Source organism: Ictidomys tridecemlineatus, chromosome 3 (genome assembly GCF_052094955.1).
Source record: "Ictidomys tridecemlineatus isolate mIctTri1 chromosome 3, mIctTri1.hap1, whole genome shotgun sequence".
Lineage (NCBI taxonomy): Eukaryota > Metazoa > Chordata > Mammalia > Rodentia > Sciuridae > Ictidomys > Ictidomys tridecemlineatus.
The window spans coordinates 78,634,875-78,658,844 of record NC_135479.1 but is presented as its reverse complement, the minus strand read 5'-3'; the positions used below and the strand labels follow the sequence as shown (position 1 = coordinate 78,658,844).

Sequence of the window (23,970 nt, the reverse complement as noted above, 5' to 3'; positions counted from 1 at the left end):
CCTTAAATTATATTCATTCTTACTGAATTTTCCAAAGGAAATTTAGAAATGATTTTTGTTGGAGTTAGGGTTGGGGTTAGTGATAGAGTGCCAGTCTGCCACGTGTCAGGTACTGGGTTCTATCCTCAATAAATAAATAAAATTAAGGTATTGTGCCCATCTACAGCAATAACAACAAAATTTTAAAGGGAATTTTGTCAGTTACTTAGAGATGATTATTCTTAGCTCCAAGACATGAGATTCCAAGTCTTTATAGTTTAACTTATAGTTTGATAATTGACCAGATGGCTCTTTATAAAAGGTTTTTGACTATGCAACAGACTTTTATTAACATTTCCAAGAGAGAAGAAGAGTCTCACCTCACAGTACTCCGTGATAATGCAGAAATTATCTTGCTCCACAAAACTTGCATGGAACTTGACAATGGCTGGATGGTCCAGCTTGGAAAGGAGCTGGGCTTCCAAATTGGCCTGCACAGTCTCATTTGGATTTAACTCTCCAACAGAGATTTCTTTTAGTACCTTTCTGCAGCCAAAACATTTTAAATACATTCAGAGTTGGAAAACACATTTAACACATATGAGCAAGTGGTACAGAACGACCTAATTAATGCCCAGGTTGTAGGTCTAGTGTTGTTATGACACTGTCTCCTGGTGAGCTCTGGGCCTGCTTCCCTGTCCTGGTCAGTGACATGGTCTCCCCAAGGCCTCTAACTTACATACATCCAATTCGGTAGAGGGCAGATATGAAGCTAGTCTTGAGCAACATTGCTGGGGTGGCTCTTCTGATTCACTAGATGGTTTGGTTTCACTTAGTCTCTCTCATGGTCTCTGTTTCTGTTGCTTTACATTTTATTTCTGCCTCATTTTCCTCTGATTTTTTATTTTTTTTCTCTGACTCTACCTTCTCTGTTTCTGTCACTTTCTCTTATAATCCATATATATGCATCATTTATATATAAATATATGTACTATATATAAAATATATACCAATTTATATAATTATAATATAATTAGATTTGATTATATATAATATAAATATAAACATTATTATTTAAAATATAAATACATATATGTATATAATATCTAAAACTGTCTCTCTGTATGACTTTTTTCTTTGTCATCTTTGTGTCATTCTCTTTGCCTCTTTTTGGGTCTCCTTCTGTCTATGTATAAACACATACACATTTATACACACATATACTTCTATCAGGAGGAAAACAATATTTATTTATTTTCACTTTAAAACAATTCTTGATATATCAGATATATAGCAATAAGCTACCAGTATTTAGGAGAAAGAAATGTTAACTGAAAACACTGATAGGAGTATTTAGGATCTCTAGCATATATAAATAGAATAGTTCATTAAGACTCCAAATCATTAATTCAAAAATTGTGATACTCAATGAGAATTGGACCAAAACATTATCTATTCTCATCTAAGAAAAAACTTCTGATGAACAAACCAATTATAGTACCAAAGTGTAAACTAGATTGCTGGGGGAAGCACTTCAGAACACCAATTATGTATACAGACAAATTCTGCTGATTATAAGTGAGCTTTGGTTGTTCATTACAGCAAATTCTGTAGGACCTATACTAGCAAACATTTTTTAAATGTTCTTTAAGAGATACTACTTATGCATATTAATTAAAATGTATTTATAGCAGAAAATCTCTTAATTAAAGGCCCTTTAACAAATTCAGAAATTTTCTATCAGTCTCCAGTCATGTATAACAAGTGCTCACCCTGCCCTTGCCATAGGGAGTACCCATGGCTAGTTGCTTCTCTGCACACCTATGTACTTCTGCCCTTCCAATTGAGGTCTGTGCTTACCCAAATCATTTGTTTATGTCTGTTTATGCCAAGTGTGCTTAGAATTATAAATTTATGACTTACATACTATATATCAGTTATCTTTGACAAGAAAACTAACAAATCAAATGTTTACCAAAAGACTCGACTGACAAATTGAAAAAAAAATTCTGTCAAGTAATTGGCAAAACAGTTCTAAAAAGTTGGTTAAACATGTAAAAATCCAGTTTTATGAGTTCAGATTGCTAAATTCTCATTCCACATTATAAAAGATCAATCTGGAAAACTTAATTGATATATTATGGATGTGGTTTATGCAAATAGTTGAAGGGCACTCAAATCAGAGGACATTAGATGTTGGCTGTACATCAAAAAATTAGAGAAAATGTAGCATATGATTTAAATTTATATCTTAATTAATTATGTCATCTTAAAATTGTTTCCTCTAGTCAACCAAGTACCAGTCCCAGTCACATTAGATAAGTAGGTTCTTAACATTCTTAAATACATGATTACTCTATAAAGTTTTCATTAACTCAAAACAAGCCTTTTTTGGTTTTACTGTGGAAGGTGTTTATATCTTAGGTAAAATTGGCTACTTGTGTCAGCTTCAGGGCCTAAAAGCTTTAATACTGCAGTTAGCACACTATTTTGTAGCTTTCCCCCATCCTATTTCTCAGTGATAATCTATGATCAAAAACAACAACAAAATTTAAGTTAGGAAATCTGTCCTAGAAATTAAGACCACAAACAGGAAAACTTTAAAAGTGCCCTTATCCTACATTAGTGTTGGATGAATAGCAAACAACCTTTTTCCTGACCAATAAAAGCTGTTAGATTTTTGCTTTCCAGTGTCTGAAAAGAAAATCCTTCTACTGGAAGATGACCATTATTGAGAAGTAAAATTTTTCTGAAATTTTGAGTCCTAAGTCTTATTCATTTTAAATATTCTCCCTAGTCTTCATTCTCCCTAGATGGGATGAATTCTGAATTCATCTCATCCCTAAAAGACAACCAACAGGCACTAGCTGCTTCCACAAACAGCAAGTCAATTGCAATAGAAAGGGTGGCTCTGTGCTAGGAGACTCATCCACTTCAGGCTCCATTTGGCCATTTACAGGTGTCTTTAAATATGACTGCAATTTAAAAAGTTGGAATATTTGGTTCTCTTCCCCTAACAGGTACATTCACATTTTTTTGTTGTTGTTGTTTGGGGGTGGGGGATGGGTACCAGGGATTGAACTCAGGGGCACTCATCAACCACATCAGGGGCACCACATCAACAGCACTATTTCGTATTTCATTTAGAGACAGGGTCTCCCTGAGTTGCTTATCACTTTTGCAGAAGCTGGCTTTGAACTCACAATCCTCCTGTCAGCCTCCCAAGCCACTGGGATTACAGTGTGCACCACCACGCCCTGCTCACATTGGTTTTGTTAGGTATTGAATACTATATTAGGCCTCTCGATAATGAAGTAGATTCTAGAGAAATATGTGACTGGCAACCTATTCTGTAGGAAAAACTTCTATCAAGAATTTGACATGTTATTAGGAGGGGCATCTCAGGCTGTTGATATGCCCAAAGGGAATGGAAATGACATATGAAGCTATGTTTTTCTGTAACTTCTAAAGATTTCAAAACAGCAGGCAAAGCTTCATAGTGGTTTTCCAGTAATTTACTGTGCTCCAGCTAGCATGCAGTTGTAAAAGTCACAGTGGTTAAGCACGATAATATAAATCCTTACACAAACTCGTAATATATTCTTGCTGTGAAGGAACAAATACTATAAAAAGCTTTGATACTTGTTTTTCTTTACAAACACCAACTAATTGTGCAATGGAGCATGAGATTTTTACATACAGTTACCTGAGCCCTGTCTGGAAGCCTGATGATAAAGCGTAAAATCTTGTTTACCCACAACTTTCCAGATGTAGTTAGGTTATTAAGGCTGGTGATATCTATTATTATCATCTCTAGCTGACACAGAGACATGCTTTCCTTGCCTAAAATTGTGTCACTGGACTGACAAAAGAAACTCTCACTGTATATCACTCAATACAAGATCCATATCAACCAAAGACAGCATGGAAGCTTACCAAGTCAAGGACAATTTGTCACTTGCTCAATGGCTCTCAGCTTGTCACCCCTTCTAAATAACATGACAGACATTTATTTTATCACAGTCTCAACTATTCAGGAGAAACTTCATGACAGCCGCAAGAACAGGCACCTCAGGAGACTCACTCATTTTGCAAGCCTCCTGTTTTCTTTCTCAAGTGGCATGCATTTGTCTTTCTAGAATCAACAGTAAACTGACTTTGGAAATTTAGGATAACCACAGCTAATTCCATTCCTTTGAAATTGGCCCAGTTGATATTTTTGAAACATTAACCCTGGGGTATTTTCTCCCAAATTCCTGTATATTCTTTCACATTCTCCCTGTCCAACCAGTATAATAGATACTGCTATAAAAGAGAAACCTGCTAGGGCTGGGGATATGGCTCAGTTGGTAGAGTGCCTGCCTATAATGCACAAGTCCCTGGGTACAATGAAAAAAAAAAGCAAAAGAGAAACCTGGAGGAACACTTAATCAATGCATGAGAATTCTTGCTATCCACCACTAAGAAATTTAAAAAAATAAAAAAACACAACTCCATTGTGTTTTTATACCACATTTTCTTTATCTATTCATCTGACAGACACCTCCAAACCACAGGAAAGCAAGAGGGTCAGAAAGCAGAGAAGAAATTAGGTTCTTTTTGTTGGTAGTGGTGCATATTAATTATATAGAGTGGTGAGTTTTATTGTGGCATATTCATACATGCATATAACATAATTGGATTGGTTTCAATCCCTAGTACTGCACCTGTTTCTTCCTTCTTCTCTCCAATTCATCCCCTTCCTTTACCCCAATGGTTTCCTTTCTACTTTCATGCCAATTCCTCTTTTTCTCCTCTAGCTTCCCACATATAAACAAAACATATGACACTTATCTTTCTTACTCTGGCTTATTTTGCTTAACATGATACTCTCCAAATCCATCCAGTATCCTACAAATGGTATACTTTTGTTCTTGTTTGAGATAAATAAAACTCCATTGGGTTTATATACCACATTTTCTTTATTCATCGGTTGACATACACCTAGGCTGATTCTATAACCTGGATATTGAAAATTAGTCCTTGAAAGTAGTTGTTGTTTTATAGGCCAGGTCGAGAGAGGAGCAAGGCAAAGAACACCAAGATGGATAGGAGGATCTTAGAACAAAAGACCTATGTTCTCTTTCCAAATAGTGCAGAAAAAACAATAGAACCCCTATAATTTCTTGTATCCAGCAAGGGGTAAGAGCTTTAGAAAGGTCAAGGGGCATGTAAGCAGATAGGTCTAAGGGGACTTTAAAATATCTAATATCTCATGGTGAACCTCACTGGAATACTAGAGATGGGAATGACATCCTATTAGCCATGGTTATTTCAGTGAGGGTCAGTCAGTTGGTAGGAACGGAAGTTTTTCCAGTTAATTTAGAGAGAACTATTCATGGTCTCTTCCCTTGTGACCTAACCATCAACATCTGTTCATTTCATATATATACCAGGAAATACCAACAGTATGTCTACACTGCAGTGGGCATCAGGCTTTCATGGTCCCTACTTTGTGTGTTCTTAGGCAGACTGACTATTAAACAAACAGATAAATGTACATGGATACATGAATATGTATGTTTGTATTGAAAACTTCAAATTGAAAAAATATCTGAAGTTTGTCTGATTTCAGAACTATAATCTAATGTGATCAGCAGTTACTGTACTCATTTAAGGCAAAGCCATAGGGTATTTTTCTATATTTTTATTTGACACATTATAGCTGTACATAATGATGGGATTTATTGTTACTTGGTCTTACTTTTACACAATATAACAATATAACTTGGCCAGTATCATTCTCTAGCACTGACCTCCTCATTCCCCTATCGGTCCCTTACCTCCACTTAGCTCCTTTTGATATTCATGAGACCTGCCTCCATCTTTCTTTTCCTTTTTACTCTCTAGCTTCCATATATGAGAGAAAACATTTTCCTTGATCTCCTGTGTTTGGCTTATTTCACTTAACAATGGTCTCTATAGTTCCACCCATTTTCCTGCAAATGACATAATTTCATTCTTCTTTATGGCTGAATAAAACTCCATTGTGCATATATAGCACATTTTCTTTATACATTCATCTACTGATGAATTCTTAGTCTGGTTCCATAGTTTGGCTATTGTGAATTGTACTGGAACAAATATGAGTATGAATGTATCACTGTAGTATGATGGCTTTAATTCTTCAGGATAAATACCCAGGGGTGGTATAGCTAGGTCATATAGTACCATGCCTAGTCTTGTGAGGAACTTCCATATTGACTTCCACAGTGATTGAACTAATTTATAGTCCCATCAACAGTATGAGAGTGTTTCATTTTCTCCATATCCTCTCCAGAATTTTGTTATTATTTGTATTCTTGATGACTTTCATTCTGATTGGTGTGAAATGAAATAAATTTCAATGTAATTTTTATTTGCATTTCTCTAATACCCTAATTGCTAATGATGTTGAACATTTTCATGTATTTGTTGGCCATTTGTATTTCTTCTTTTGAAAAGTGTCTAATTCATCTGCCCATTTATTAATTGGGATATTTGATTTTTTTGTGTGTAAAGTTTTTCAATTCTTTCTATATATAAATATTAATCCTCTAGAATCCAAGATGGTGGGCCAGAGGGAGGCAGCATTCTGGGTCACTCTGTGACCCAGATCTCACCTAGTAGAAATACTGCATCTTGAGAGTGGGATAGAGGACCCCAATACATCTGCTCTTGTGCAGAAATCACCAGCACTGTGCCCTCACATAGGGCTCTGGGCCTCAGCATTCCAGCAGGACTCTCAGCTCCTGACATCCAACTCCCGAAGTTCTGCAGGGTTTGTGAGCACCTTAGCAGGATCACCTATCAGCATCAATGCAGAATTCCCATGCAGGTCACTCAACTGCTACATACCCTCAATACAATGCCATCGCCCAGCTTCCCCCACCCCACTTGACACCCCGGCACTGGAAGCAGACTGCCTCTATCTTGGCCCACTTTCCTTGTGATGTTTGATAGGGGCAGCTCCCAGATTGGAACCCCAGGCTGGCCAGGTACTTGATTTCCAACACCCCCCTCTTCCCAGCAGTGGGAATCCAGCACACTAGATGACCAACTCAAAACAGCTCTCAGTGAGACAGGTGTGCTGTACGACCAGGGCACCACCCACGGGACCCCTGGGGAGAGCATTCCTTTAATTGAGAACTGCTAAGGGAGAGGGAAACTGGGCAAAAGTTTGGAGACTAACAGAGAGACAAGGAACTGGGAAATCCTCAGAAAAGATAGGGAGATAGGACTGGGCACTCAAGTCATATAAGACTCAAGTCAAAAAGAGACCATTGAGGTGCAATCTCCCTGAAAGGACTGGAAGATGCCACTTCTCACTTCCAGGTGCCCTGAACCAGGACCAGCCTTCCCACCCTGGTTACCTTCACCATCCTGAGGGTGGAGATACCAACTAACAACAGACAACATCACCTATTGGATGAGAAGTGAAGTAGAAAAAATATGGATCTCTAAAACTATCAACAATTCTGGTTTCTTCCTTCGAGAATTTTTTTCCTCTTTTTTCTTCTCCCCCTCTATCCTCCTACCCTCATATCCCCAACACATGTGAAACCAAGAACTTTGCATAAATTAGGATTTTTGAGGACTGGGAAATCTGAATAATATAATATAGAGGTGTTGTATATGCCCTTTTTTCTTTTATTTTTCTTTTCCCCTCCAATCTTTACTATTTTAACATCTTTTATTCTAAATATATATATATATATATATATATGTTTTGTTTTATATACTCTACTGTCTTCCCACATACTTGTCTACCCAAAGCTACTTCCTGTCTATTCTCTTGCTACTAATCCTCTTTGTAAGATTTCTCTTTCAAACTTCCTAAGATATATTAACTCTATATCCTAACATCCTACCTCCCCAGCATATCATCCTACACCTCGCCTCCAGTTCATTGCCACAGTCAGAAACAGTAAACCCTTTTACACACCTACTGATTATATTAAAGATAATAATAAAATCCAACAATTCTATACATTGTGACCAAACTGTATGTGACTTAATAGCAATGAATTGTTCATAGGTGGTATATTGTTGATTTTAGGATCCATTAACATTGTCCTTCCCTACACAGGAGAGATTTTGGAACCCTACAGGAACACTACAAACCTATAGGGTAAAAACAATAACGCCCAGACCCACAAAGCTAGGAGGGAAGACACATGAGCAACATGAAAAGACAAGGGAAGAAAGTGCCCCTAACAAATCAAGATACCACACTATTAGATGGCAACCACAGCAGAAGAAATGACATAGAAGTAGTTCAGGATGAACGTGACTAAAATGTTCTGTGAACTGAAGAAAGATATAGGAGAGCAAATATAGGCAGTAAAAGATCATTTCAACAAGGAGCTACATAAACAAATACAAGAAGCAAAAAATCACCTCAACAGAGAATAGAGGTTCTAAAAATAAACAAACAAACAAAAAAAAACAGAAATCCTTGAAATGAAAGAAACAATAAACCAAATTAAAAGTTCAATTGAGAGCATCACCAACAGAGAAGACAATTTGGGAGACAGGACCTCAGACAATGAAGACTAAATTCTTGAAAAAAATGTAGAGCACAGAGTGAAAATGGTAAGAAACCATGAGCAGAACATTCAAGAAATATGAGATAGCATAAAAAGACCAAATTTCAGGGTTATTGGGATAGAGGAAGGCACAGAGTTCCAAACCAAAGGAATGAACAATCTATTCAATGAAATAATATCAGAAAACTTTCCAAAATGAAGAGTGAACTGGAAACCAAATTCAAGAAGACTACAGGACGCCAAATGTATAAAATCACAACACCAAGGCACATTATAATGAAAACACCCAACATACAGAATAAGGAGAGAATTTTAAAAGCCACAAGAGAAAGGAATCAAATTACATATAGGGGGAAACCAATTAGGATAACAGCAGATTTTTCAACACAGACCCTGAAAGCTAGAAGATTCTGGAACAACATATATCAAGCTCTGAAAGAAAATGGATGCAAACCAAGAATCTTGTATCCAGAAAAATTAAGCTTTAGATTTCATGATAAACAAAAGTTAAAAGAACTTAAAACTAGAAAACTGGCACTAGAAAACATACTTGGCAAAATATTCTATTAAGAGGAAACAAAAGACAATAATGAAAATCAGCAGAGGGAGGAAGTACCCTAAAGGAAAAACTAATCAAAGAAGAAAACAAGTCAAGTTAAATTACAAAAATGGCTAGGAATACAAAGCATGCCTCAATAATAACCCTGAATGTTAATGGTCTAAACTCACCAATCAGAAGACTTAGGCTAGCAGATTGAATTTTTTAAAAAAACCAACAATATGCTTCCTCCAGGAGACTCATCTCATAGGAAAAGACATCCAAAGACTGAAGGTGAAACGTTGGGAAAAATTATGCCACACACATGGACCTGGGAAGCAAGCAAGGGAGTTTCCATCCTCATATCAAAGTAGACTCCAAGCCAAAGTTAATCAAAAAGGATAAAGAAGACCCTACATACAGCTCAAGGGAACCATACACCAACAAGACTTAACAATTATAAAAATATATGCCCCCCCAAAATGGAGCAGCTATGTTCATCAAACAAATTCTTCTCAAGTTCAAGAATCAAACTGATCACAACACAATAATTCTGGGTGAACTTAACACACCTCTCTCACCATTGAATAGACCTTTAAACAAAAGTTGAATAAAGAAACTATAGAGCTCAATAATACAATCAATAATATTGATTTACCTGACATATATGGAATATTTCATCCTTCATTAAACGAATACACTTTCTTCTCAGGATTACATGATCCTTCTCTAAAATAGATCATTTAATATGCCACAAAGCAACTCTTAGCAAATACGAAAAAGTAGAAATACTACTATGCATTTTATCAGATCATAATTGGATAAAATTAGAAATCAATGAAAAAATTAAAAATAAAAATTATTCCAACACTTGGAGACTACAAAATATGCTACTGAATGAACAATGGGTTGCAAAAGACATAAAGGAGGAGATTAAAAATTCTTACAGGTAAATGAGAACATAGATACAATATATCAAAATCTCTGGGACACTATGAAAGCAGTACTAAGAGGAAAGTTCATTGCATAGAGTTGATTCCTTAAAAAAAGAAAAAGTGAACAAATAAATGACCTAACATCATGTCTCAAAGCCCTAGAAAAAGAAGAACAATTCAACACCAAAAGCAGTAAAAGCCAGGAAATAATTAAAATCAGAGCTGAAATAAACGAAATTGAAACAAAAGAAACAACTGAAAAAATTGACAAAACAAAAATTTGGTTCTTTGAAAAAATAAACAAAATTGACAGACCCTTAGCTATGCTAACAAAGAGAGAGAAAACTCAAATTACTAATGTACATGATGAAAATTTAATATCACAACAGATATTACAGAAATACAGAAGATAATTAGAAATTATTTTTAAAACTTATACTCCAAGAAAATAGAAGATATTGAAGGCATCGAAAAATTTCTTAAGTCATATTATTTGCCCAAATTAAATCAGGATAATATACACAATTTAAACAAACCAATATCAAGAGATGAAATAGAAGACATCAACAGAAGCCTAACAACCAAGACCAAATGGATACACAGGACCAAAATGAATACACGGCCGAGTTCTTCTAATCCTCCCATTCCCCACCTCCTCACCCACCCCATTCCCACCCTGCACCATCACATTATGAATCAGCATCCTTAAATCAGAGAAAACATTTGGCATTTGGTTTGGGGGAATGGCTAACCTCACTTAGCATTATATTCTCCAACTCCATCCGTTTACCTGCAAATTCCATGATTTTCTTCTCTTTTAATGCTGAATAATATTTCATTGTGTAATATACCACATTTTTTTATACATTCATCTGCTGAAGGGCATCTAGTTTGGTTCCACAATAGCTATTGTGGATTGTGCTGCTATAAACATTGATATAGGCTGTGTCCCTGTGGTATGCTGTTTTTAAGTCCTTTTGGTATAGACAGAGGAGTGGGATAGCTGGGTCAAATGGTGGTTCCATTCCCAGTTTTCCGAGGATTCTACATACTGCTTTCCATATTTGCTGCACCAATTTGCAGTTCCACCAACACTGTATGCATGCCTTTTTCCCCAATACTCATCAACCCTTATTGTTGTTTGTATTCTTAATAGCTGTCATTATGACCAGAGTGAGATGAAATATTAAGAGTAGTTCTGATTTGCATTTATCTAATTGCTAGAGATATTGAATGTTTTTTCATATATCTGTTGATTGATTGTATATCTTCTTCTGAGAAGTGTCTGTTCAGTTCCTTAGCCCATTTAATGATTGGGTTATCTGTTTGTTTGTTTGTTTGTTTTTGTGTGTGTGTGTGTGTGTTAAGATTTTTGAGTTCTTTTTATACCATAGAGTTTAGTGCTCTATTTGACATGCAAGTGGTAAAAATTTGTTCCCAAATTGTAGGCTCTCTATTCACCTCACTGACTATTTCTTTTGCTGAGAATAAGCTTTTTAATTTGAATCCATCACATTTATTGATTCTTAATTGTAATTCTTTCACTATAGGAGTCTTATTAAGGAAGCTGGGCTTAATCTGACATGATGGAGATTTGAGCCTACTTATTCTTCTATTAGATGCAGTGTCTCTGGTTTAATTCCTAGGTCTTTGATCCACTTTGAGTTGAGTTTTGTGCATAGTGAGAGACAGAGGCTTAATTTCATTTTGTTGCTAATGGATTTCCAGTTTTTCCAGCACCATTTGTTGAAGAGGCTACTTTTTCTCCAAAGTATGTTTTTGATGCCTTTGAGTAATATAAAATAACTGAAATTAAGTGGGTTTCTCTCTGTGTCTTCTATTCTGTACAATTGGTCTACAAGTCTATTTTGGTGCCAATACCATGCTGTTTTTGTTACTATTGCTCTGTAGCATGATTTAAGGTCTGGTATTGTGATGTGATGCAACCTGCTTCACTCATATTGCTAAGAATTGCTTTACCTACTGTGGGTCTCTTATTTTTCCTGTTGAATTTCATGACTGCTTTTTTTTTATTTCTATGAGAAATGTCATTGGGATTTTGATTAGAATTTCATTAAATCTGTATAGTTCTTTTGGTAGTATGGTCATTTTGACAATATTAATTCTGCCTATCCAAGAACAAGGTAGATCTTTCCATGTTCTGAAGTCTTCTTTAGTTTCTTTCTTTAGCATTCTGTAGTTTTCATTGTAGAAGTCTTTCACATCTTTCATTAAATTGATTCCCAAGTTTTTTTTTCTTTTTTGAGGCTACTTTAACTGTGGTAGTTTTTCTCATTTCCCTTTCAGAAGATTTGTCATTGATATTCAGAAATGCCTTTGATTTAAGAAAAATTAGCTTTAGATTTGATGATGAAATAAAAACCTTCCATGATAAACAAAAGTTAAAAAGAATTTACAACTAGAAAGCCTGCACTAAAGAAATCCTCAGAAAAATATAACATGAAGAGGAATTGAAAAACAACAATGAAAATCAGTAAAGGGAGGTATTACACTAAAGGAAAAACTAATCAAAGGAGAAACCAAGTCAAGTTAAATACCAAATATAAAATGACTGGGAATATAAATCATGTCTCAATAATAACCCTGAATGTTTATAAAGTAAACTCACCAATCAAAAGTAAGATAAAATGTCATGAAAATTGAAAAATTAGCATCAAATTAATTATAATCTACTGATAAGTTCTATTTCCAATTCTTTTAAAGATTTAGTATATAAAATCAAACAGCATATTAATAAGTAAATATATATAATATATAAATATATAGTAAATATTTAAATATAATAAGTAAATTATAATTAGTAATAAAGATTAAAAATCAAATAAGAATAACATTATTTGAGACATTTTCATTTGACAAATACACTATTTCTTGCTCCTGTCTAAATTACATTTTTATTTATGGTGACAATTTCCATGCAGTGTTCTAATACTGATACAATAACAAATTATGCACATTGCCTTTATTTTTAAGGAACAGAAAATAAACAAGACTTTTCAGGAGCAGAAAGTTTGAAGGGAGATACTATAAAATTTTTTAAAAATCTAATAATCATGTGAATATTACTTGTTTCATTGGTATAAATAAAAAAAAAAGAAATGATTTGAGCACATAACACAAGACCAGAGATGGTACTGGTACTCATTGGACAATCTTGGCAAAAATAATCTACAGTGTCAGTGTAAGAATAGAGCTGTCTTCAGAATATACTATGTTCATTTCTTCTCCAGACGGTTAACTGGAGAAAAAAATAGAAGAAAAATCTCTAATTGCCCTGTTGTATAAAACCCGTTTCTAGAACTTTGCCAGGGTCTAGGCCCATAAACAAAGATAATAAAAAGCTAGCATTTGCTCTGGTTGTGTTGAAAGTGTCTGTATATTTGTATATTTACTACAAGGCAGTGATTTCCTTACCCACTTCTACAGCATAGCTTTCAAAAAACTATCTCATGAAAGAGTTCATGAGAACAATGCCCTCCCCTTCTCCTTTTAGCAAAAAACAAATGGATTCCCTTCATGAAAGAGATTTCTGGAACTCCATTCTACTTTCCACTCTAAAAGTTTTCTTTATGTGCGAGAAAGAAGATGGTGGATTAGAGGAAGGATGCCCTTCCAAGCAGTTCTTCAGACAAGTTTTAAAAAGCAGGCAGAGGATGCCACTGCCACATATGTCACTGCAGTGGCTGAGGTTTCTACTCTGGACATGGTCTCCGCCAACTCGCTACTTGTGATGCTACCTCCATGGTCGCTGCCATGAACAGAGGTCTCGTGTCAATCAAGTGCTGCCTACACTGCTATTGCCATCCCTGCTGCCTCTGATTCCGCTGCTGCCAGCCTGAGGTAGTCTGGAGGTCTTCTTTTTGAGTGTTGCTGCCCTTGCAGCTGCAACTACCTGTTGCTGCACAGAAGACACCACTGTCCCCAGATGCAAATGAAGCCAACATTGATGCTGACCCCCGGAGATTGCCTTATGATGCTGCTCCCACAGCTGCTGCTGACCCACTATCTGCTGCCAACAACCACTGCCAGTACTGCAGCTACCACGGGCTAGGAGACTGTTGCAGGGGAGACTCCCAGTTTGGTTGCATGTGGCTGCACCCATTTTGGAACACAAGCCAAGGGCTGAGGCCTGGGGCCTGGGTGCCAGCAGGTTTATCACCCTCTGTCTGGGGACTCTAGCCTGGACCTGCATGTCCAGTGTGGGGGTGCCTGCAGGTTTGGAGGAACCTGGGGTTTTCCTGCTGAGAGTGCTGGTGGCCCTTATCTTGCTGCTGAATCTCAGGGTTGCTCCTTTGCATGAGTGTATCCTTAGTGGTCTCTCTGCAAGGAGGAGCAGTGTTGAGATCTTGGGACTGCAGTGTGGCTGAGTCTGAGGTATCTGAGGCCCAGATTGGTGAGATAGAGACTTAATTTGTGAGGGTTGATCTGGATTTGGTGATCCTTAGAGACGTCAGAGACAGGGCTGAGAAAATGTTGAACACTGATAGAGACAGTTCAAATTTCCAGCAAGATTTATTTTGTTCTTTAATTCTCTAATATCTCTACCATATAAGTGTGTGGAGGACAATGATATATAAATGGTGTTTTGCATTTTCGTTGTATTCTTATGTCTTTAATTTTTTTCTCATTGTTCATATTCTTCCTCTCTCTTATATATTTTTTTGGATTTTCTTTCCAATTTTTCTCCAATCAACATTCAGTCTCTGTTGGCTCCTCTTCCACTCTTCCTGTGAATTTTTATTTCTAGCTTCTCTCTTCTCCCATGTAAATATAGCATACTACGCTACCTCTGTTCTCTCATCCAACATTTGAAATTTTAAACCATTTTAACAAATTTTCTGTTTGTACTATAGATAGTTAATGCACTCATCATTTGGTTTAATGTGAGAAAGCAATAGGCACCTCAGTGGGAGCTATTAAGTTTAAGGCTATATATTGTATACACTGGGTGCTGTTGATATTGGTCTCACCATTAAAGGTGAGGAACTGGAAACCTTCGGTGACACTATAGGTCTACATGGTAGAATTTATGTTTCCTTAGGTCCATACTTCTAAATGGGAAAACACACTAACAACATGAAAAAAAAAATGAGAGAATAAAGCATCCCGAAGAAACCAAGATGCTTCAACAATAGAAGCCACTGATAACACAGTAGAAGAAATATCCAAGAAAGAGTTCAGATTGTATATAGTTAAATTGGTATGTGAAGTAAAGGATACTTATACTTAAGGAGTGAAAGAAAAAATACAGAAAGTGAAAGATCACTTCAATAAAGAGTGAGAGATTGTGAAAGAATAATCAAGCAGAAATCCTCAAAATGAAGGAATCAGTAAACAAAATTATAAATTCAATAGAAAGCATCACCAACAAACTAGACCACTTAAAAGACAAAATCACAGACAATGAAGAAAATATATATAATCTTGAAAGTAGAGTTGACCATGCAGAGAAGATGGTAAGAAACCATGTACAGAACATCCAAAAATTATGGGATAACATGAAAAGACCAAATTTAAGAGTAATTAGAATGGCTGAAGGAGCAGAAAAAAAAAACCAAAGGAATGCACAATCTTTTCAATCATATAACAGCAAAAAACTTCCCAAACCTAAAGAATGGAATGGAAAATCAAATAGAATATCCCAAATGTACAAAATTACTGAACCCCAAATGTACAAAATTACAGCAGACCCACACCAACACACGTTATAATGAGAATGACTAACACAGATAATAAAGATAAAATCTTAAAAGCTGTGAGGGTAAAAAAGTCAAATTACATATAGGGGGAAAACAATTTAGATCTCAAATGATTTCTCAACCCAGACACTCAAAGCTAAGAGATCCTGATATCATATATTTCAAGCTCTAAAGTAAAACAGATGCCAACCCAGAATTTTGTATCCAGCAAAATTAAGTTTCAGATTTGAAGATGAAATTAAGACCTTCCATGATAAACAAAAATTAAAAGAATTTACAAATAGAAAGCCTACACTATAGAACATTCTCAACAAAATATTCTATAAGGATGAAGTGAAAAAAAGGTAAAAACCAGCAAAGGGAGGATCTACACTAAAGGGACATTCAACCAAATGAGAAACTAAGACAAATCAAAACCAGAAATATATCAAAATGTCAAAGAATACAAATCATATTTCAATAATAACCTTGAATGTTAATGGCCTAAACTCATCAATCAAAACACATAGACTGGTAGATTGGATTAAAAAACAAGACTCAACAATATGCTGTCTTGAAAATACTCACCTCATGGGTAAAGACATCCAGAGGCTGAAGGTGAATTGATAGGAAAAACTTATCACTAATATAGATTGTGTAAACAAACAGGGGTTTCCATTCTCATTTCAGATAAAGTGGACTTCAAACCAAAGTTAATCAGAAGAGACAGACAAGGACATCTCATACTTATTAAGAAAAGTATATATAAGGACATAATAATTATAAATATTTATGCCCCAAACAATGGAGCATCTATATTCATCAAACAAAACCTTCTCAATCTCAAGAGTCAAATAGACCACACTACAATAATACTGGGTTAACACACCTCTCTCACTACTGGACAGATCTTCCAAACAAAAACTAAATGAGGAGACTATACAACTAAATAATACAATCAATAATTTAGACTTAACAGACAAACATAGAATTTCATCAATCAATGAGTAAATATACTTTCTTCTCAGCAGCATATGGCTTCTTCTCTAAAATAAAACATACCTTATGCCATAAAGCAACTCTTGGTAAATACAAAAAAGAAAAGAGATAATACCCTATCAGACCACAGTGGAATGAAATTACAAATCGATAATAAAATAAAAATAGAAGCTACTTTAACAAATGAAGATTAAATAATACACAATTGAATGATGAATGGATAGTAAATAAATCAAGGATGAAATAAAAAGAATTCTTAGAGGTAAAGAGAAAATTGATACAAAATATCAAAATCTTTGGGACACTATGAAGGCAGTTCTAAAAGGAAAATTTATTGCATTGAGTGCATTCATTAGAAGTATAAAAAGTCAACAAATATAAATGACCTAACACTACATCTCAAAGCCCTAGGAGAAAAAGAACAAATCAATACCAAAAGCAGTGGAAGACAGGAAATAATAAAAATCAGAGATGAAATTAATGAAATCTAAACAAAAGAAACAATTGAAAAAATTTTCAAAACAAAAAGTTGATTCTTTTAAAAAATAAATAAAATAGATAAATTGTCAGCCATGCTAATGAAGAGAAAAAGAGAGAAAACTCAAATTACTAAAATACAAGATGAAGAAGGAAATAATACAACAGACATGTCTGAAATACAAAAGATTATTAGAAACTATTTTGAAAATTTATACTCTAATAGAATAGAAAATATCAAACACATCAACAAATTTCTAGAGACATATGATCTACACAAACTGAATGAGGAGGTCATCATGTTTTAAACAGATCAATTTCAAGTAATGAAATAGAAAATGCCATCAAAAGTCTAACAACCAAGAAAAGCCCAGGACTAAATGGATTCTCAACCAAGTTCTACAAGACTTTCAAAGAAGAATTAACACCAATACTCCTCAAAGTATTCCATGAAATAGAAATAAAGGGAACCCTTCCAAACTCATTCTATGAGGCTAATATCACCCTAATACCAAAACCAGACAAAGACACATCAAGGAAAGAAAATTTAAGACCAATATCCTTGATTAATAAATTCAAAATTTCTCAATAAAATTCTAGCAAGTTGCATACAAAAGCATATTAAAAAGATAGTGCACCACGATCAAGTGGGATATATCCCAGAGATGCAGGGTTACTTCAACATAAGGAAATCAATAAACGTGATTCATCATATTAATAGACTTAAAAAACAAGAATCATATGATCATCTTAATAGATGCAGAAAAAGCATTTGACAAAATACAGCACATCTTCATGTTCAAAATGCTTTAGAAAAACTAGGGATAGTAAGAGGAAAATACCTCAACATTGTAGAAGCTATATATGCTAAACCCAAGACCAGCATCTTTCTAAATGGAGAAAAATTGAAAGCATTCCTCTAAAAACTGGAACAAGACAAGTATGCACTCTTTCACCACTTCCATTCAACATCATCCTTGAAACTCTGGCCAGAGCAATTAGACAAAAGAAAGAAATTAAATAGGTAAAGAAGCACTCAAACTATCACTATTTGCCGATGACATGATTCTATATCTAGAAGATCCAAAAATTCCACCAGAAAACTTCTAGAACTGATAAATGAATTCAGCAAAATAGCAGAATAAAAAATCAACACCCTAAATCAAATGCATTCCTATACATCAGCAATGAATCCACTGAAAGAGAAATTAGGAAAACTACCCCATTCACAATAGCCTCAAAAAAAAAAAAAAAACAACTGGAAATCAATCTAACAAAAGAGGTGAAAGACCTCTACAATGGAAACTATAGAACACCTAAAGAAAGAAATTGAAGAAAGCCTCAGAAGATGGAAAGATCTCCCTGGATAGGCAAAATTAATATTGTTAAAATGGCCATACTACCAAAAGCATTATACTTATTTAACGAAATTCCTATTAAAATACATGGCATTCTTCATAGAAATAGAAATAGCAATCATAAAATTTATTTGGAAAAATAAGAGACCCAGAATAGCTAAAGCAATACTTAGCAAGAAAAGTGAAGTAGAAGGCATCACAATACCAGATCTTAGACTTTACTACAGAGCTATAGTAATAAAAATAGCATGGTATTGGCACCAAAATAGACTTGTAGACCACTGGTACAGAATAGAGGACACAGAGACAAAAACCACATAAATGAGGTTATGTCATACCAGACAAAGGGTGCCAAGAATATTCACTGGTGAAAAGACAGCCTATTCAACAAATGGTGTTGGCAAAACTGGAAATGCATATGTAAAAAAATGATATTAAACCTCTATCTCTCACCCTGCACAAAAATCAACTCAAAGTAGACCAAGGACTTAGACACTAGAACAGAGACCCTGCACTTAATAGAGGAAAAAGTAGGACTAAATCTCCACCATGTTGACTTAGGAACTGACTTCCTTAACAAGACTCCTAAAGTGCAAGAAGTAAAATCAAGAATCAATAAATGGGATGGATTTGAACTAAAAGCTTCTCAGCAAAGGACACAATAAATAATGTGATGAGATAGTCTACAGAATGGGAGAAAATCTTTACCACAAGTACCTCAGATAGAGCACTAATCTCCAGGATGTATAAAGAACTAAAAAAACTTAACACAAATAAATAAATAAATAAATAACCCAATCAATAAAATAAATGGGCTCAGGAACTGAACAGACACTTCTCAGAAGAAGAAATACAATTGATCAAGAAACATATGAAAAAATGTTCATCATTTCTAGCAATTAGAGAAATGGAAATCAAAACTACTGGAAGATTTCACCTCACTCCAATTAGAATGGCAATCATCAAGAATACATGCAACAATAAGTTTTGGCGAGGACATGGGGGAAAAGGTACACACATACATTGCTGGTGGAACTACAAATTGGTGGAACCATTGTGGAAAGCAGTATGGAGATACTTCAGAAAACTTGGAATAGAACAACCATTTGACCCAGCTATCCCACTCCTCGGTTCATATCCAAAGGACTTAAAATCAACATACTACAGTAATGCAGCCACCTCAATGTTTATAGCAGCTCAATTCACAATAGCTAAACTAGGGAATGAACCTAGGTGTCCTTCAATAGGTAAATGGATAAAGAAAATGTGGTCTATATACTCAATGATTATTATTCAGCTTTAAAGAAGAGAGAAATTATGGCATTTGCCAGTAAATGGTTGGAGTTGGAGAATATCATGCTAAGTGAAATCAGACAATCCCAAGAAAACAAAAGCTGAATGTTTTCTCTAATATGTAAATGCTAATTCAAGATAAGGCTGGGGCACTAGAGAAGAATAGCATTACCTTAGATTAGGTAGAGGGAAGTGAAGGGAGGGCAGAAGAGGGGATGTGGAGATAAGAAAGAGTAGAATAAAACAGACATTATTACTTTATGTATATATGTGACTGCATGACCAATATGATTCTACAACATGTATTCTCAAAAAAATGAGAAATTATATCCCCACTTTGTATGATATATCAAAGTGCATAAATGCATTCTACTGTCATGTCCAACTAATTAAAACAAATTGTAAAAATTTTCTTTAAAAAGCAGCAGACAGCTCCTTAGTGAGGTGGAAAACTAACAAAATTCACTAAAATTCAACATTGGACAGTAAAAATATCAGAGACACAGAAAGTCATAAACTTTGATAAATAATATGTTAGAGATGTGCCAGTCCACTGCTGAGAGGAAGTGGAGCATAGCAGATAGAGATGAAAGCATGATGGATAAAAGTGGCTTGGGGGACCCTGTTGGATGAAGAGGGAATCTACTCTTAACTGACCCAGAGACAGTGGGGGAAGGTGTTGCATGAGAGGATTAAAATCACTTGGATTATGGGGAGAGAGTCCAGTGGGAACCATAGTGGTGGCAGCAGGAATGATTTTTAAATGGCTATGCAGTAGTGAGCAGAGGAATAGACTGGAAATTCCTAAGGGAAGTTGCCAACCTGACCATGTATTTTAAGATCCAGAGTGTGCTATGCCCAGTGTGATTGAAACAGGCACAGTGAGGATTATATCTAGGGTGATCTGGCTGGGAAAACTCAGAATAGCAAGCCCCCCTTTGTTGCTGGCATCCCATATGAGCCACTGGGAAGACACAAGTAGCTTGTCAGACAGGTATGTGTAAAATACAGGTCTGATCCTGAATAATTCATTCATGGTGATGAAATATGTGAAGCCTGAGGAGGTTTACACTCCTCACCCTACAAGTGGAATTTTCAGAGGTCCCTGAGACTCAGACATCCAGCAGAGATTGGAGTCTCCCCAGCAACAAGGATGATGATCAAATCTCAAATACCCACTGAAAGAGTTCCAAAGGTCAGCCAAGATTAAATCCCAATGGCTGGAACCTCAATTTAGAACTCTGCACGAGCCTTGCTATGGGAGTACATAATTTGCCAGCACTCCCCAGGATATCCCATTTTATATTGAAAAAAAGAAAAGCTACTACAAAAAGCTTGGCTCTGAGCCACAACAGCTGGCAGGCTGGTGATAAATGCAAAGACCAAAGACTTGGGACTTACTGACAGCCAGCCTTTGACCCAAAGTTTATAGAACCTAAAAATATATATGCAGAGAATGGAAAAACAGCGAAAACAATAACAATCCGCCTTTACAAATACCACTTTTGCAGAAACAAGACCTTTATTTCTCATTAAGAATTCTTTTTTTTTAGGGCTGGGTTTGTGGCTTAGTGGTAGAGCACTCGCATAGCACCTGTAGGGCACTGGGTTTGATACTCAGCACCACATAAAAATAAATAAATAAAATAAAGGCATTGTGTCCATCTACAACTAAAAAAAATATTTTAAAAAAGATTTCTTTTTCCATCCCTCACTTTTTCCTCTTTTTCTAATTTGAATTTTTTTTTTACTTTTTTCTATTCTGTATGAGTGTATATGTGTGTGGGTACATGGATATATGTGTTCTCACTGCTTGGATAGGTTTAAAAATACAAATAAATATATATTCAGATTTTTTTATATTTTAATTGCTTTCTTCTTCATCTCTTTATTTTTTAGGCTTAATTTGATGAGATAATATTTTACATGTGTTTGAGTTGTTTTGATCTTATATTTTTTCATTTGTCCCTTGGTTTTGGTTTCTCTTATTACTCTTTAAATCTCACTTCACATGTAAACTAGTCCCAGAGAGCCCCAGTAATATTTCAATATACATAATAGAGAAGATTAAAAGCCCAAACCTTCACCAGGCTCCAAGTAGGAAGAGCTAAAGGGAGACATTAGACCATACCTGGCCACCTATATACAGCAAAAACAGACAGAAGTTGAGAAGTTCCTAGAACAAAAAAGATAACTACACATCAAAGGACACACATATAAAAGAGATAGAGGGTCTGTATCAACTGATGCACAAGTCCAAGACTTCTGAAAATATGATAAACATGTTAACAAAATTCACAATCACCCAACAAAGGAATCAACAGATGTGGAAGTGGATGAAATACCAGAGAAAGACTATAAAAACTGATCATTAGAATTTTCAATGATCTAAAAGAAGATCTAAGGAACAAACTAAAAGAGCAAATACAGGTGAAAGACCAATTTAATAAAGAGCTAGAGATATTGTAAAGAAACTAATTAGAACTCCTGGAAATAAACAAGACAAGGATGCCCACTTTCACCATACTTGAAGCTCTAGCCAGAGCAATCAGACAAGAGAAAAAAATTAAAGGAATACAAACAGGAAGAGAAGAGGTCAAATTATTTCTGTTTGCTAATAACATGATCCTATCTATATATAAAAAAATATAAGGAACTCTACGAGAAGACTTCTTTAGCTCGAAAATAAATTCAGCAAAATATCGGGATACTAGATCAACACTCATAAATCAATTGTATTCCTATATTCCAATGATGAATCTGCTGAAAAAGAAATTAGGAAAACTATCACATTCACAACAGCCCACAAAATATAAAATACTTTGAAATTAATCCAACAAAAGATGTGAAGGTCCTCTACAATGAAAAATATGTAACACCAAAGAAAGAAAAGATAGTCTATTCAACAAATGGTGCTGACAAAACTGGAAATCCATATGTAGAAAAATGATATTAAACCTCTATCTCTCACCCTGCACAAAAATCAATTCAGAGTAGACCAAGGACTTAGACACTAGAACAGAGACCCTGCACTTAACAGAAGAAAAAGTAGGACCAAATCTCCACCATGTTGGCTTAGGAACTGACTTCCTTAACAAGACTCCTAAAGTGCAAGAAGTGAAATCAATAGTCAATAAATGGGATGGATTTGAACTAAAAACTTCTTCTCAACAAAGGAAACCATAACTTGTTATGGCTCTTTCTCCCCACCTTGAGACAAATAATCAAGAAATTTTATTTTTCCTATTTACACAGATGGGCAAAGTCATTGAATACTATGGCTTAATTATTTTAAGAGACATTCATGGTTGTCTACTCCACATAGTCATAACCTCACATCCCTCATTGTCAGATGCTCTGAAAGGAAGGACCCTCTCCCCTGGTCCTTGGATGAATCATAATTGGCCTAGCTAATCATATAATCGTATTCTTCTTGCCAGTGATTGGTTAAGGCATGTGATACAATTCTGGCCTATAGGATGTTGAAAGGTCTCCTGAAAGTTTTAATAAATATGATTTTTTCTATAATTCTCTGGTGATGGGTAAGAGATACTAATATAAAAATAACTTTGTTTTACATAGTCTGAAGCCTCAAATTTAATAAATTAAGAATGAAGTCATTAGATGCTAGAAGCACAAAGTTGGTCATAATAATTTTTAGACGAAGATAAAACAAAGTTCCCATAAGCACAGGTAACACTTGTTCATGCTGAAGCATTGTAGATAGCTTTCATCTCAAAACCATTCTTGATTCCTCCAGGTCTAATTCAGAGGCCTCTCCCTGTGTATCCTGTCATAACACCTATTTACATTTTTGGCTAATACAATGATTTCCTTTACTGAACTAAAAGCCAACCTGACAAATTGTTTAGCTCAGTTGTTTCAAAGTATCTCAGAGAAATGATAACATCTGTTATAATCACCTAGATCAAGAGAAGCAGAAATCTACCCAATTTTCCTAATCTGTCCATTTATTTTTTTCCCAATTTTGAGACAGAATTTATATATTTGTACAATTTTAAAGCTTTATGTGACCCTCAAAGGGCAGATAATGAAGGTACCTGAACCTAAAAAAGTTCTCAGACAAAAAAAATTAAAAATAAAAAAAAGTCCTCAGATGTAACT

At 35.2% G+C, this 23,970-nt stretch overlaps 1 protein-coding gene across 9 annotated transcripts in view; it reads right to left on the bottom strand.

Moving 5' to 3' along the window:
* Positions 1-23,970, bottom strand: part of Nek11 (NIMA related kinase 11) — a 307,831-nt gene that overhangs the window by 243,255 nt on the left and 40,606 nt on the right. For 6 of the 9 annotated variants that reach the window (XM_005327006.5, XM_040269806.2, XM_040269805.2 and 3 more), the window contains exon 3: positions 360-525. The exons of the other annotated variants lie outside the window; for them this stretch is intronic. In XM_005327006.5, coding sequence (XP_005327063.2) covers positions 360-525 — 166 coding nt within the window. The remainder of the gene's footprint in view (positions 1-359; positions 526-23,970) is intronic. 9 annotated transcript variants of the gene reach the window in all.